We start from the raw sequence: 16,037 nt of genomic DNA, 5'->3' as shown, positions 1-16,037 counted from the left end.
CACGGACAGCCTTCTTTCTGTTTAGCCCTAGACGGTTGTCCGAAAAGGAAAATCTTCGGCAATCTTTGGGGTTGAACCATACTTTTCGTACAACCTACTGTTTGAAATACCTTCAGTCAGCTGGGTACCCGAAGCAGTCCGTAGGCAATTTCTCTGAAAAACATCTAACAAATCTTCGTCCCCGGTTCGGAGCGCCCATGCTTCAGAACAATATTTGACCACTGATACTACTACAGCTTCCAATATTCTAGTCTTAGCTTGCAGAAATATTTTCCCATTTTTTCAAAATTTTTTCCAACTGTGAAAAAAACTTAGTATTGGCTATTCTACTTTTAGCCATCCCGGCTAAGTGGTTGGTGCGGTGGTGTGAGAATCCTTTTTCCTAGGGGCACGGGTTCAATCCCACTCATAATCAGCTATTTGGTTCGGGGCGGGGGTCAGTGGCGTGACTTTGTAAGCTCGGCCAGATTCGACCTAGCTCTAAATGGGTACCTGGAAATGTCTGGGGAAGGTAAGTACGAAGGATGTGTGAAAGCACGGGATGGTTGTCCTTCAGTACTCCCCATTGCACTTCCTGGCTGAAGGGCCATGAAATGAGGATCAGCACCGCCAGTTTGGACCTTAAGAGTCTAGTGCCGTCTTACTTACTTATTTTTTTATTATACTTTTAACATCTTCACTGCTCCCACCGTCTTAACTAATAACACTATGAAGGTAAGTGTAGCTGTCCACTTTATCAATCTTTTCTCTGTCCAACATCACCTTTCCATCTTCACTTATTCCTAGCCTTAGCGACTTAGTCTTCTTAACATTAATTTTCAAATATATTCTGGCATCTTGAACTCCCAAAGTCTCTAAAAGTTCATTCATTTTGCTCATGCTCTCATCTAGGATGCTTAAATCATCAGCATAATGTAAGTCCAGGAAAGTATTTGTCCCCCATTTGATTTCGCGTTCTCCCATTGCCTTTCTTGTACTGCATGGATACTGCAATAGCAGCATTACTATTGTAACATAGAATCGTTTTTTGCTGAATTAAATTAAAAAACAAGTTTTTTTTAAATGAAAGTAAGGAGCAACATTAAAACTCAAAACGAACAGAAATTTCTCCGTATATGAAAGGGACTTTTCCTCCTCAACTCCCCGCTCTTTACGCTAAAGTTCTCTTTCTCTTAACTCTATTTTTAAAACAGTAAGAAACTTTGGCGTAAAGAGCGGGGCGTTGAGGAGGAAAAACCCCTTTCATATACAGAGTAATTTCTGTCGTCTTAAGTTTTAATGTTGCTCCTTACTTTCATTCAACAAACTTGTTTTTTTTATTTAATTTCCGGAAGTTTTTGATTAATGCATGTTTTGATCTTGGCTCTCCGCACATAAATAATTAGAACGAAATTTGCATATTAATTAATTGCAATTAATCGAAAAATTTTGAGAAAAAGGAGCGGCCTAGTTGCCCTCCAATTTTTTGATTACTTAAAAAAGCAACTAGAACTTTTAATTTTTTACAAACGTTTTCATTGGTAAAAAATATACGTAACTTACGAATTAGCTTACGTAACGAACTTCTATATTCGAATGTTTTTATTGTGTGTATGAGGGGGGTACAACCCTCGGCGATACCTCGCTCTTCACCCTAAAGCTTAAATTGTGTCCCAATTCTTTAAGAATGACCTCCGAATCACAAAGGTCGTAGAATAAATAGTTGAAATTACTAAAAATACTTTAGCGCAAAGAGTGAGGTATTACGAGGAGGTAAACCCCTAATATACATAATAATTTTTGTTCGTTTTAAGTTTTAATGCTGCTCCTTACTTCCAGTAGAAAAAACTTTTCATATTTTTTTCATTGTTTTTTTCAAATAATGTTAGAAAACCCTGCTATTAACTATAATATAAACCCTTTATTGAACTTTTCTTCCCCCATGACAAGTTTCTCCATGGAAATATCCTCCCACGTAACCCCCCTCTAAACAAAAAAAATCCCCCATAAAACGTCTGTGCACTTCCCAGTAACCATTACTATATGTAAACACATGTCAAAGTTTGTAACTTGCAGCCCCTCCCACGGGGACTGGGGGGAGTAAGTCGTCCCTAAAGACATAGTTATTGGGTTTTTCGACTATGGTGAATAAAATGGCTATCTCAGAATTTTGATCCGGTGACTTTGGGAAAAGAATGAGCGTGGGAGGGGGCCTAGGTGCCCTCCAATTTTTTGGTCACTCTAAAAGGGCACTAGAACTTTCAATTTCCGTTAAAATGAGCCCTCTCGCGACACTCAGGACCCCTCAGTCGATACGATCACCCCTGGAAAAAAAACAACAACAAAACAAATAAACACGCATCCCTGATCTGTCTTCTAGCAAAAAATGTGAAATTCCACATTTTTGTAGATAGGAGCTTGAAACTTCTACAATATGGTTCTCTGATACGCTGAATCTGATTGTATGATTTTTGTTAAGACTGTATGACATTTAGGGGGTGTTTCCCCCTATTTTCTGAAATGAGGCAAATTTTCTCCGGCTCGTAAATTTTAATGCGTATAACTGATCTTGATGAAACTTATATATTTAAACTCAGCATTAAAATGCGATTCTTTTGATGTAACTGTTGGTATCAAAATTCCATTTTTTAGAGTTTCGGTTACTATTGAGCCGGGTCGCTCCTTACTACACAAATTTACTTCTAGAACACCTGTCTGTGAATTTTATATCATTCTCTTCCAATATAAAGTAGACTTATTCACAGCCTGATTCATTTGATTCTTTTATTTTCAAAAAATAAACGTTTTCATGGATGAAGAAGCAAAGCTTAAGAAATTTCAAGTCCGTTTCAGTAATTGCAATGCTTCCGAGAAATAAAAGGAATTTTCTGTTTATAGCCAGTGTTTCAACAGTTGTATTTCTGTTTGGTATATTTTGCTTAAATGACAACGATGCAAGTGGTTTTAGAAATTTAAAATTGCACAAATATTTTTATGACAGCGAGTCGATTGCAAATTTATTTTATTTTCCAAGCGAAACCCTCAAAGAAAGGGTGAGAACCACTTGCTATAGTTTACCTAATGCAAACGATATAGCTTACAACAATATATATTGGCAAGTTTTTGAAATGCCAAATACAAAATTGTACCTATTCAGTGCTCATTATGATGATCGGCCAATTCATGATACCCCCTTTATTCATATACTTGGAGAGGTGACGAGAAAGTTAAATATAAGTGAGTTGAGGTGCTTATTTTGGTATAACCAAAAGAAAAACGCCCTTGCTAGTCCAGTCGAATCAGTGATTTATCTTTCGAGTGATTTAAAAAGAAAGGTTTCCTTCAGAAGAATTGCATCAGAGTCTGTCATAATCAGCTGTAGAATGCCAAATGTTTCTCATCAAAGAGTTCCATATGCAGTTGGATTAATACGTAAGAATACCTGTGGCACAATAAACAATAACGCTCTGAAAGTGCATAGAAAAAAAGATTCTCGGCAAAAACATTTTGCTGTGTGTATGAAAGGATTACAGTTCCCAGACGACTTATCTATTAAACTAGTTGAGTGGATTGAACTTAATAAGTTATTTGGCGCCGAATTTTTCTCATTTTATATTTACTCAGCTCACGAAAATGTGGAAAAGGTTTTAAAATATTACTCCGATGCCGGAGTGGCCGAATCCCTCAGAATAACATTACCTGGAACTTTACCAAATATTAATGAAGTCCGTCAAAAATTTTATGAAGGAGTTGGGGATGCCTGGCCTCACGAATATATTCCAATTAATGATTGTTATATGCGGAATATGAAAAATACTGATTACATAGTTGTGGCTGATTTAGACGAATTGATTGTCCCTCTGAATTCTGATTCTTGGTTAGAAATGTTGCAGAGGCTGTCGCTTTATAATGTGTCAACCCTGTCTTTTGCAGATCTTTATTTTTGGGATGAAGTTAACAAATGTGATTCCAGCATCCCGTGTTACTTACATTTTATGCAAAGAACTTTACGAGCAAAGAAACACTTTGAAGATAAGACTATATCTCACCATTATAAAAGTATACATGACACGAGTAAGGTAGTAACTGTAACGCACCATTTTGAGAGAGTTTGCTTCGAAAAATGTAAGAGATATTATGTACCAATAGAAGAAGCACAGTTACAGCATTATAGAAAGACATGTATTTTTGATATTACAAACAAAATGTGCTACCAAAATTTTAAAAAAGGGTCGTTTGTGCAAAATTCTTTATGGAAATATAGACATAAGGCCGTTCCTGCGATTCAGCAAGTATTGGAAGAATTGAATCTCTTGGTGTCTGATAATCACACCAATTATGCAACATAGCTTATGACAATAAGCCTGTCCCATTTTTTAACCGGTTTTTGGATTGATTCTTTTAAATAAATTTTGATGTTATAGCCTGGACTATCTTTTAGCGGTGTTTTAATAGTAAGATATATTAATGTTTACTAGGGCCCTTTGTATATTTGAGCCTGTCCACTCATGATTGTTTGAATACATAAACCTTTTATATTCTGAAGTAATGTTCGTGAATAACGTGATGCTTTTTGTTAATCTGTCATGGAGAGGCGTCACTAGCCTTCAAGTTGCTTCCGAGAAGGACGTGATCCTTTTGATTTCGCTCACGATTTTACCTACGGAGGCCAATATTTGGCTAAAAAGCCAGGTCAAACCACTAAAATATCGGTGAAAATGCAGCATATATAACCATGTTGCATTTAAGAGAACGCCTGATACTTGGCAATTTTCTTGAGTGTACTTATTGCATTAATTTTTACATTTTATTCTTGTAGTAAAATTTGTAACATAGAACAAAAATAAGTATTTTATTTTTCAAATGAAAGTAGAGATGGACGGTGACGTCAAAACTAAAAAGAATAACAATTAACCTGGGTATGCGAGGGGTCATCCCTTATATACCCACCACTCTTTCTGCTGAATTTTAACTTAGCAAAAATAGTTCGAAAATGATAGTCATCCTCTGAAAAGATTGACCCTTTAAAAATTATCTCGAGGGTGTCTGAAGTACAGATTGATTTTACCGAAATAAGTTTAGATGAGGCTTGGGTGACGAGTTAAATACCCCGCCATATTCCTTTGACACCCCTCTTAAAATTCGAAATTATTATTGGCCCAAAACTGCACTTCGTGACCCTTCAGGTATCCTACCCACCCACTCTCTCCTCCAAAAATCCCTTGGCTCAATAGTAACCGAAAGTCTAAAAAGCGGAATTTTAATAACAGTGATACATCAAAAGAACTTACTGTTTATCTAGATTCTAAATATATGAAATACATTCAGTTTAATATTGCCCATCAAAAGCTACGAGCCTAAAGAATGTTCTGTCATTTTTTAAAATGGGAGAAAACACCCCTCCCTCCCCCAAGAAAAAAACAACTATCTTAGTGAAAAATCACACCATCAGATTCAGCGTATTAGAGGGCCATAATGTAGGGCTGTTTGATTTTTTTAGCAGAAATATTTGTTTTTATTTTTTCTTCTTTTTCCAAGGGTAATCGTTTTGAACCAGTGGTCCTAGAACATTGGGAGAGGGCTCATTCAAATAGAAATTAAAAGTTCTAGTTCCCCTTTGAAGTCACCAGAAAGATTGGAGGGAAACTAACCTCCTATGGCCCCTTTTTCTCTCAGTCTTCCGATCAAAATTTTGAGATAGCCATTTTGTTCAGCATGGTTGAAATATCCAATAACTTTGCCTCAGAGGAAAGGGGAGTAAGTCGGATGGAATTTACTCATTATTTATACGTTTTTTTTTCTTTTTCATCTGTTATTGTTACGCATACGGAGAGCTGATTTTCTGAAGAGCAGGGTTTTTCCATGGGAGAATTTTCCGTGGGAAAGAAAGTTTCTGAATGTCAGCTTTTCAGAGGAAATTTTACACGGGGAACTTTGCTAGGGGAACTTCTTTCCTCTACTCTGGCAACCCTGCTCAGCAAGAGCGATAAGTCAAATAAGTCAACTTTGCCAGAATTCCTATACAAAATTCGTTTCATTTATCTTACTTTCTCTTTTGTGACTCACTTTTACATGTGGAGATATTCCGAGGGATTATCAGGGGGGGGGTTCAATTGGAGGACATTCGGCAGGAGAAATTTTCCATCGAGGGTGGGATTTGTGGGGAAGTTTTCCAGGGGGGGTGTTATTTCCGGCATGATTTAAAAAATAACCAGAAATTAAATAAAGACGCGTCTCTTTTTTCAAATTAAATTAAAAAAACTAATTTTTTTAGCTGAAAGTAAGGAGCGACATTAAAACTTAAAACGAACAGAAATTACTCCGTATATGAAATGGGTTGTCCCCTCCGCAATCCCTCGCTCTTTACGCTAAAGCTTTTAATTGTTTTAAAAAGTAGAATTGTGGCAAAGAGTCAAACTTTAGCGTAAAGAGCGAGGGATTGCGGAGGGGACAACCCATTTCATATACGGAGTAATTTCTGTTCGTTTTAAGTTTCAATGTCGCTCCTTACTTTCAGCTAAAAAAATTAGTTTTTTTTATTTAATTTCTGAACGTTTTTGAATTAATGCATGTTTGGTTTTGGCTCTCCGCACATAAATTATTAAAATGAAATTTGTATATTAATTCTTTTTTTGGCTAAATGGCTTTCTCTTAGTTTTGATCAGACGATTTTGAGAATAAGGGGTGGAGAAGGAGGCCTAGTTGCCCTCCAATTTTTCGGTTACTTAAAGAGGCAACTAGAACTTTTAATTTTTAACGAACGTTTTTATTAGTAAAAAATATACGTAACTTAAGAATTAACTTACGTAACAAACTTTCATAATCTTATATTTTTATTATGTATACGAGGGGGTTTGTACTCTCGTTAATACCTCGCTCTTTACACTAAATCGTAAATTTTGTCCCAATTCTGTAAGAATGACCCCTGAATCAGAAAGGCCGTAGAATAAATAGTTGAAATTACTAAATATACTTTAGCATAACGAGCGAGTTATTTATTTCCTCCTAAATACCTCACTCTTTATGCTAAAGTATTTTTAGAACCCCTCATATGCATAATAATCTCTGTTCGTTTTAAGTTTCAATGCTACTCCTTCCTTTCATTTGAAAAAACGTTTTCATGTTTATTTTTCATTGTTTTCTTAGAGCAATGCTAGAAAATCCTGCGCCCTTTTCATTATATTTTTCTTCCCCCATGACAGATTCCTCCAAGAAAAGATCCTCCAACATAGCCCCCTCCCCTCAGCCCCACCCCCAAACAAAATAAAATCCCCCTGAAAACGTCTGTACACTTCCCAATAACCATTACTATATGTAAACACTGGTCAAAGTTTGTAACTTGCAGCCCCTCCCCCAGGGATTTTGGGGGAGTAAGTCATCCCCAAAGATATAGTTATTATGGTTTTCGACTATGTTGAACAAAATGGCTATTTCAAAATTTTGATCCGTTGACTTTGGGAAAAAAATGAGCGTGGGAGGGGGCCTAGATGCCTTCCAATTTTTTGGTCACTTAAAAAGGGCACTAGAACTTTTCATTTCTGTTAGAATGAGACCTCTTGCGACATTATAGGACCACTTGGTCGATACGATGACCCCTGGGAAAAAGAAAAAAAACAAAACAAATAAACACGCACCCGTGATTTGTCTTCTGGCAAAAAATACAAAATTCCACATTTTTGTAGATAGGAGCTTGAAATTTCTACAGTAGGGTTCTCTGGTACGCTGAATCTGATGGTGGCATTTTCGTTAAGATCCTACAATTTTTTAGAGTTTTGGTTACTATTGAGCCGGGTCGCTCCTTACTACAGTTCGTTACCACGAACTGTTTGATGAAAGTTGGCTACGGCGAATTTTTCTGGGAAATTGACTGAGGGAGTTTTGCGGGAGGAATTATAAGCGAGGATAGAACTGTTCAATACCAAATCTTCCGGGGGATGGGGATTTTTCACGGGAACAACTATCCGTGCCATAATTTTTCTTGGGGAAAATTTCTTCTGGAGGAAAGAGGTGGACTTCTTCGTATTATTTGAAAAAAACATCAGAAATTGAACTAAGAAAACTAAAGGAGGATGCCTCCTTCTCGATACCTCACTCGTTACGCTAAAGCTTAAAATCTTGTCCAAATTCTTTAATTATTGTTTTTCGCCCTTATAAAGTAGAGCTTTTGTTGCTTTCAAAGAGCTTTAGAGCTCCCAATTAATGTTTGAAAGAGCCTTCTACCGATGTTCTATGACCAGTAGTTTAATGTTTCTTAGGAGGAAAAGAGGACTTTGTGTTTTGTAGGAATGAGTTTTGAAGGCAGCTCTCGGATATGTAGCGTTCCATGCTGCACTTTTCATCAAAGTACACCCTTCTTTAGGAGCAATTTTTCCCTTTATATTAAATTTAAAAACTTTTTCTACAAAACAAAAAAAATTTTTTTTAACATTTTCCCCAAGACAAGTGAAATGTAAAGAGCACCACTAAGCCAAGAACGAGCATAAATGAAGTCAAATAATCTTCAAAGCGTAAAACTACCACAAATCAATATTAATAAATAAATGAAACTTTAAACGAAAAGAAATTACAATCAACAGCTGATTCAAATTCAATACGAGCAAAAATTAACGTGATTAAAACTGATAACCCAAATACCTTCTCAAGTCCAGGACATAAGTTGCACTTTGCTGAAACAAAAAAGATCGTGAATTTTCAGTTTAATTGGCATATACTGATATTTTATCCTTAAAGTTCTGACAATTTTTAGTTATGAAAAAAAAAGAAACACTTAAAACGTATTTTGTTTTCAGTGAAGCGCAAATTATGTTCTGGTCAGGAGAAGGCACGGGCGTTATCAGTCCCTACACACATACGATTCTCACTTATAAATCCCTCTCCCGTGATAGGCATCAAGTTCACCGGAAACAAATAAATGGGTACACCAACTAGCATAGTTTCAAACCCCTCATCGCTCAAGTTGAATGTACCCTAACAGCAGATTATTACTTATAAGTTCCTTACATGCCTTACCACTGGAACCACACTGGCTTTGCCATCAAATACACTGGACCATTGCCGAAGGTAATTATTACCTAACAGCCGACTGTTGCTTACAAGTCCTTTATATGTATCACAATTTGTATCGCCCTAGATTTCGTATCAGCGCGTACCTTACTACTGAATTTATCAACCCCTTGAAACTTTCAAACTGGTATACCTCATGAAGGAATTTACTTTGATCATATACTTTGATCAGTCATATACTTTGATCAGCTCATCAAGAGCTATTGATTGCCGTCGAAAAAAATATTCTATCTGTCTTAGTTCAAAACTTGATTTTTTTTTTGCCGTAGGCCAACTTTCTAACGTCACCACTTAGAAAGGAGCAAAGGATAAGCTCCAATTTCTTTAACAATGAGAGAACTTTTAAAGTTTATTAGGCACATCTGATACCATTTTTCTACCGTAATCCCAAGTCCTAAAAACTGAATGATAAACTCAGCTGAAATCACAAACAGAAATGGGTAGAAACAATAGATGGCAGCACTTTCGGACCCGCGGGAAAATGCCACTTTTTTGCTTCTGTAAATTTTTCTATTCATCACTCAAAGAAGATATATTGGCTCTGGGGACGGGTAACTGCCACATACATTTAACAATTATGAATTTTAGTCCATTTTCAATTCGGAAGTGGTGCCTGCCTGCTTGCCTGCTAAAACGGAGCTTTCCGCTCGAAAGCACAAACATGGTTTGATGAAACGAAAGCTTGGCTGCGCAACTTCAAATAATCCTCTCTGACATAGGACAAGCAAAAACCATCCTTTTTGCCTCAGGAAAGAGTTCCTAAATGCATTGTCATATTCATCAATCTGGCCTGAGGTCAACACTTTTCGTAAAAACCGCACAGGTTAGACCCTTACCAGTTTCCAGGTATAAGCTGAGATTGGCGGCATAGGAAAAAAACAAAAAAGGACAAAATCGAAAGTGTTGCTCTCGCAACACAATTGGCAATCCATTGAGCCCCCTCCACAATTTATACGGCAACATTCTATATAAGCCTTATATGCCTCTGGGCATAACTTGCAGCCATTGCCCTGAGTAGTGATGCCTCTAAGAATTTAAAAAGGCCAAAAGCCCATACTATTTTCTTACTTAATGGTTTAAGAAAATGAAGAAGTTTAACGGCGATTCCCTCAGGACACAGGTGTTATTAATTTTCCTCCAGACTCAAGTGCTTGTTGCTTAGTCTTGTGTAACTTGTTAAGTTTATTGAGTTCGATGTAATCTTGTGTGACAAGTTGGATCTTACGATTTGCTTAAATATTACTTGCGCATCAGAAGGATAAACTTTAAATTTTTTAAGTACAGATGAAATATTCTAAGAAGGCGTGGGTACATGCTAGCGTCGTAGTAACAATGAATGCCAGGAAATAGAAATATTCGAATTATGAAACAAGTGATAATGGTAACACTATTGTATACGTATGCGTTCATTGTCGTGATAGTAAGGAGTATTATTTCTTTGGAGTACCGACAAAATTCAAGTGTTATAAAGGCAGATATGCGAGAATAACATCACCCGAGAAGCTAGTGTTCAAAGAAAATGCAAACCTAAGACTTTCAGTAGATGGAAAAAGTCAACTTCTTGCTATTGCTGCTGGTAACACGTTATCGGTTGATAAACCTTATCACCATCTTTCCACCACTAGCATTCAAAAGAAGGCAAGAAGATGACAAACCTAACAATGTACCAACGTCATAATGCGTATATTGTCTCGATGTCGAAACTGCAATCCATGTAAAAAAAATGTGATAATAAACAGAAAAATCACTGGTAAAATAAAAAAGACTTGCAGACATTATCAGCAAGGAAATTACAGATGATTTGATGAAAAACAAACCCTATGCAGATGTTACTAGTACCAATGATAGTTTACCCACGGATAAAGTCATTAAGCATTGAGCCATGAATCACTCTATAAAAAAGGATTGAGTTTGTTGCTAGTGTTAGCGAATCTTCATTCACCGTTAGTCTCTAATTGGCAGTGAGAGTGCCAGGATTAAAAATGACTTGATCTAAGGAGCAAAAATTTGTAAGGAATCTAGTTACTTTAGAAAAATGTTAGATGATTAGACGTAGATTTAACGTCTAAATGATTTAACGTCATTTAGACGTTAAATGATAAAGTCATTAAGCATTGAGCCATGAATCAGTCTATAAAAAAGGATTGAGTTTGTTGCTAGTGTTAGCGAATCTTCATTCACCGTTAGTCTCTAATTGGCAGTGAGAGTGCCAGGATTAAAAATGACTTGATCTAAGGAGCAAAAATTTGTAAGGAATCTAGTTACTTTAGAGAAATGTTTGATTCTAGATGATGATTTTCTAGGGTTATCTTTTCAAAGGAAAAAATTTTCTCGAAGAATGCTTAATGATAAAACAAAAAATGATCCAAACATATTTACTCAATTTATTGACAGATTAATTGAAAAAAAATAAAAAGATATTGTGGTGTTTCTTTTAACCACTACCTAAAAATTCGTTTGAGATGGCCGTTGTTGCAAAGCCACAAGAAAATGATGTATAGCCCAGGATTATCGAGTGGAATTGAAACCTTAATAGGAATCAAAGCAACCTCCACCTCAACTTTAGTAAAGGGGTACGCCAAAAATGGGATATTTGACGAAAAAATTCGAATTAGAATATATCGTAGACCGTAAATATTTGCTTGGCTTTTTTATTCACGCTATAATATAGTAAAGAAATCTTTTCTTAACACGTATTTCACACTTGAGCTCCATAGCTTGTCATTTAAATCTGATTTTAATAAGCCATGTATAATTGAAAAATAAGGCTTCAAAATGATTGCATAGCCCGATACAGAGGAGGAGGGGCCCTCCATAATAATTCATTATTATAATCAAGATGCCGTTTGTCCAAAATTTCACATGGAATCCTCGCTAAAAAATATCGTAGACCGTAAATATCTTCTTTTTGTTTTTATTTTTGCTATAATATAGGAAAGGTAACCTATTCTTCACACCTACTTCCCAGTTGAGTTATGAAAGTCTTATGCGACAACGTTTAAACATAAATTTGAAAAATAAATGACAAAACAAGTTTTCAAAGAAAAATAAAGAGCTCCTTTAAGCCTAGAATTTTCAAAATTTAATTCCAAAAATCTTCCAAGCGTAAAGCTACCAAAAATAATTAAGTATCAATAAATAAATGAAACTCAAAACGAAAAGAAATTACAATAAATAGAAAATTTAATTTCAAAACGAGCGAAAATTAACACGAGTAGGGCTGACCACCCCCCTGCCTTCTCAAGAACAGAACACAATTTGCACTTTACGAAAAATACAACAAGAAAAAACAAAAAACCATGAATTGTCAGTTTAATTGACATAAACCGTTATTTTTTCCATAAAAATTTCGACATTTTTCGTTTATTAAATTAAAAAAGTTAAAACATTTCAAACGTATGTTTTTATCAGCAAAACTTATAACACTTGCCCTGAGGGCAGTGTTGGGAGGGGGGGGGCTTCATCCTCAAAAACAGGGTTTCTGGACCTATCAATAACGTTGAACAAAATTGCTATCATAAATTTTGATTGGATGTGTTAGGGAAAATGGTGGGCTTGGGAGTGGAGCTGGTTCCCCTTTACTCACTTTCGACTATTGAAAAAACACTAGCCGTTTGAAATTCCAATCGAATGAGCTCTTTTCAAAGTTTCTATGACAACCAATGGCAATCTCAAGATTTCTGTTAATTACTTTTTGGGAAATTAAGAGGTGTGGGGTGCCCACCCCTTGGTCACTCTGAATCTTAAAAAGGGCACTAGAGCTTCTGATTATCAATCCAATCTGCCCATTCCAAAGTTTATACAACCACCCTTTTGATATATACCTTACATAGGAAGATCATTTCTTAAACAACATTGGCCTGCCATAACATAAAGAAAGACAACGATCAAAAGTGGGGTTTTTAAAAGCCAAACGGAAGTACTGAAGAAAACACAGAATACAAACATTTCAAGAGAACAGCCGCCTCTCTCCTTCTGGGCGAAAAAAATAATGTAATCAAGGAAAAAGCAAAACCAAAAAACAAACGCAGAAATTAAATCAAAAACAATTAAAAAACAAATAAAAAAACGCCTAAAAATTAAATATAAATAAACTTCGATAAAAAAACTAAGATTATAAGAAATCAAATCAAATACCTTACAAAAAAAGTGAGTTTTTCGCCAACATCCACGATTTGTACAATATTAAATAAATATGAACTGCCTTCCGTGGATATTAACAAACTGAGAAATAAAAGAAAAAATTAATTTACTCAAACAAATGAACCGGCAATTTAATAAATTGGAGAACTAGGTCCCCTGATTTCTGATTTTGACCATTATATCTCTTGCAGATACCCCTTGAGACCTAAGAGGTAGATAACGTATTTGATTATGTGATTGGGGAAGTGGTTCAAGGTTTATTTCAGAGATTACTAAAGTATCGGCTTTTCTATTGAGAAAACCGAAATACGACTCATTTATTCTTAAATTACCTGAGACTCTGTTCAAAGTTAGACCTAAATGATGGTATTTATCGATTTCAGCAGCATCTCTGTAGTGCTGGATAATATCTTTACCATGCGAAATTATGATAGCTTAGTTAAATAAAACAGTATGGTTTGGATTATTAAATATGTGTTTTGAGAAGGCAGAGTCAACATTTTCTGTTTTTTCCGTTTTTTAAGGGTGTTACTAATTGAGTTAGAGTGCTGAGTTAATCTATTCTTGAGTCGTTGATCAGTTCTGCCGATGTACCAAAGACCTCAAGAGTAAGGAATTCTATACCTTATATGCTCCCAGGGCATAACTTATAACCCTTGCCCTGAGGACTGTAGGTGTGGTAAAGATATAATTTGCAGACCTTTCAATTACGCTAAACAACAAGCTATCTCAAAATTACTATTGAATGTGTTTGGAGAAATGGTGGGCGAGTAAGGAGGGTTTAGATGCCCTCCAATCCCTTTCAGCTATGAAAGAGGACATTAGCCTTTCAATTTCCAATTAAATTAGTCTTTTTCAAAGTTTCTACAGAAACAAATGGCCATGTAAAAATTCCTATCAGATGTATTTCTGGGAAGTAAGAGGTATGGGGGGTATCCACACTCCCATCACTTGAATCACAAAAATGGCACTAAAACTTCTATTTTGCATTCCAATAAGCCCCTTCAGGGCCCATACGATCACCCTTTCTATATCAACCTTATATACCTCCAGGTCACAACTTACAACCCTCTCCCTGAGGGCTGTAGGAAGGGTCTCATCCTCAAATACGAAATTTCCAGACCTTTCAACTACGTTTAACAATATGTCTATCTCAAATTTTGATTGATTTTTTGAGGAAATGGTGTGCGTGGGAGTGGTGTTAGTTGCCCTACAATCGCTTTCGAGTATGAAAACAGGCACTATCACTTTTAGTTCTCAATTTAATGAGCCTTTTTTAAAGTTTCTACGACAGTTTCTTCAATACAAAGTTCCCTGGTCTAAAACCAAAGAAAAATTAATAATACATTGCGCCCATATTGCTCTTCACTTGGGCAGTGCTACTGCGCTGCCTATAATATGTAAAGCATTTTGAAGCAAGAAAAAATTTCTAGGTTTGACATCTCACTTCTTTTCAAATTCGACTCTACTAAGCTGCGTGTAACCGAAAATATAACTTCAAAATGACTGCATAGCCCCTATTTAGGGGAGAAGCGGGCTTACATATTAATTCATTATTACAATAAAAAAGACATATGTCCTATTCCCCACATGGAATCCTCGCTAAAAATCAATCATTTTAAACCATCTCTTCTTAATTTTAGTGAAAATAAATACGCTTTTTCCTTTTGAAGAATCATTCCTGTTTCAAAATTACTTTTTTGATAGTTTTTAGCAGACAAAGTAGATGTTATAGTGCAAGTCTGTTCACCGTAACGCTATGGATGATACCTATTCATGCAAACTAACCAATTATCCCCTTGACTTGATAATTAAACTTGAAATCAGTATACCTGCTAATGAAAATGGAGCTGTCAGAATATGCAATTAAAGGAAAAAATTTACAATAAGGGACACGAATTTCGCGATAAGACTAAGATTAATTTATCATTGATGGGACTTTTTTAATGGGGGGGCTGATTTAGCTTTCAATCCAGTATAGAGAATTATAGTAGCTCAAGTTTGGGCATAAAAGTCCCTATTTTTGCTGGGGAAGGGGGTATATGCATAGAGACTTACCACCATATAGGCAGAAAATTCTTTCAAATTTCTAGTTAAATCCGTTGTTTTTTTTAAATGAGTTGTATTACGCTCCAGATGAGATATAAAACTGAGGAAAATTTTGTTCAATACCGGGTTTTATACTCCTCTCCCCGTGAATAATAGGATCAGGTGACACCTGGAACTCGCAGAAAAATCCTTTGTTTTTCCTGTTAGAAGTATAACAAGCCTTTGTTCCTAGAATATCAATAGGAATCTAGACCGTATAACGGCTCACCTCCCCCCTGTTCCTAGAAATAGCTGGAAAATCTTTTTCTTGGAGAAAACAAAAAGGCTATATGTGTGTGAAGTATGAAAATATTGTATTATGATCAACCTTGACCATGTCCCTACTTCAGGGGCCTAGAAGATTTTACCTAGACCTCTTGGGTTTTTTGACAATTAAAGAAACTATGATGTAATGTCCATATTTCATAATTTGGCAGGGTCCCTTGAAGGTTTTTCCTGGCCCCTGATAGATTTTTAAACAATCAAAGAAAATATGATGTAATGTCTATGTTTGCTCTTTTATTTGGCGGGCCCCTGAACTCTAAAAAGTCATGTTATGTAATATCAAAAGAAGTCATGATTTAGTGGGGACCCTTGAAGGTGTTTTCTGGGCCCTCATAGGTTTTTTAAAGAATCAAAGAAAAAATAATATTGTTATGTAACTGACACCTGCATCTTTCAAAAACATTCTCTTTTACGTGAAAAGCAACTTTCTCTTGAGGAAAATTATTAATAGTTAGTGTCTTAAGGGAATCGCCGTTAAG

General features: G+C 35.9%; 1 protein-coding gene across 1 annotated transcript; it reads left to right on the top strand.

Annotated features, from left to right (window-relative positions):
* The first annotated feature begins 1,302 nt into the window (after positions 1-1,302).
* On the top strand, positions 1,303-4,407 carry LOC136029994 (uncharacterized). The gene has a single exon (XM_065708588.1). It carries the CDS (start codon positions 2,793-2,795, stop codon positions 4,326-4,328), a length of 1,536 nt encoding a protein of 511 aa, XP_065564660.1. The 5' UTR covers positions 1,303-2,792; the 3' UTR covers positions 4,329-4,407.
* Positions 4,408-16,037: the final 11,630 nt, after the last annotated feature.

This window comes from Artemia franciscana, chromosome 8 (genome assembly GCF_032884065.1).
Source record: "Artemia franciscana chromosome 8, ASM3288406v1, whole genome shotgun sequence".
Taxonomy (NCBI): Eukaryota; Metazoa; Arthropoda; class Branchiopoda; order Anostraca; family Artemiidae; genus Artemia; species Artemia franciscana.
Note: the sequence above shows the minus strand (reverse complement) of the source record. Positions and strands in the feature narration are given on the sequence as shown.

What these genes read in the sequence shown, in the direction of transcription:
- LOC136029994 (XM_065708588.1), top strand. Translation starts at nt 2,793, where the DNA reads ATGAAGAAGCAAAGCTTAAGAAATTTCAAGTCCGTTTCAGTAATTGCA.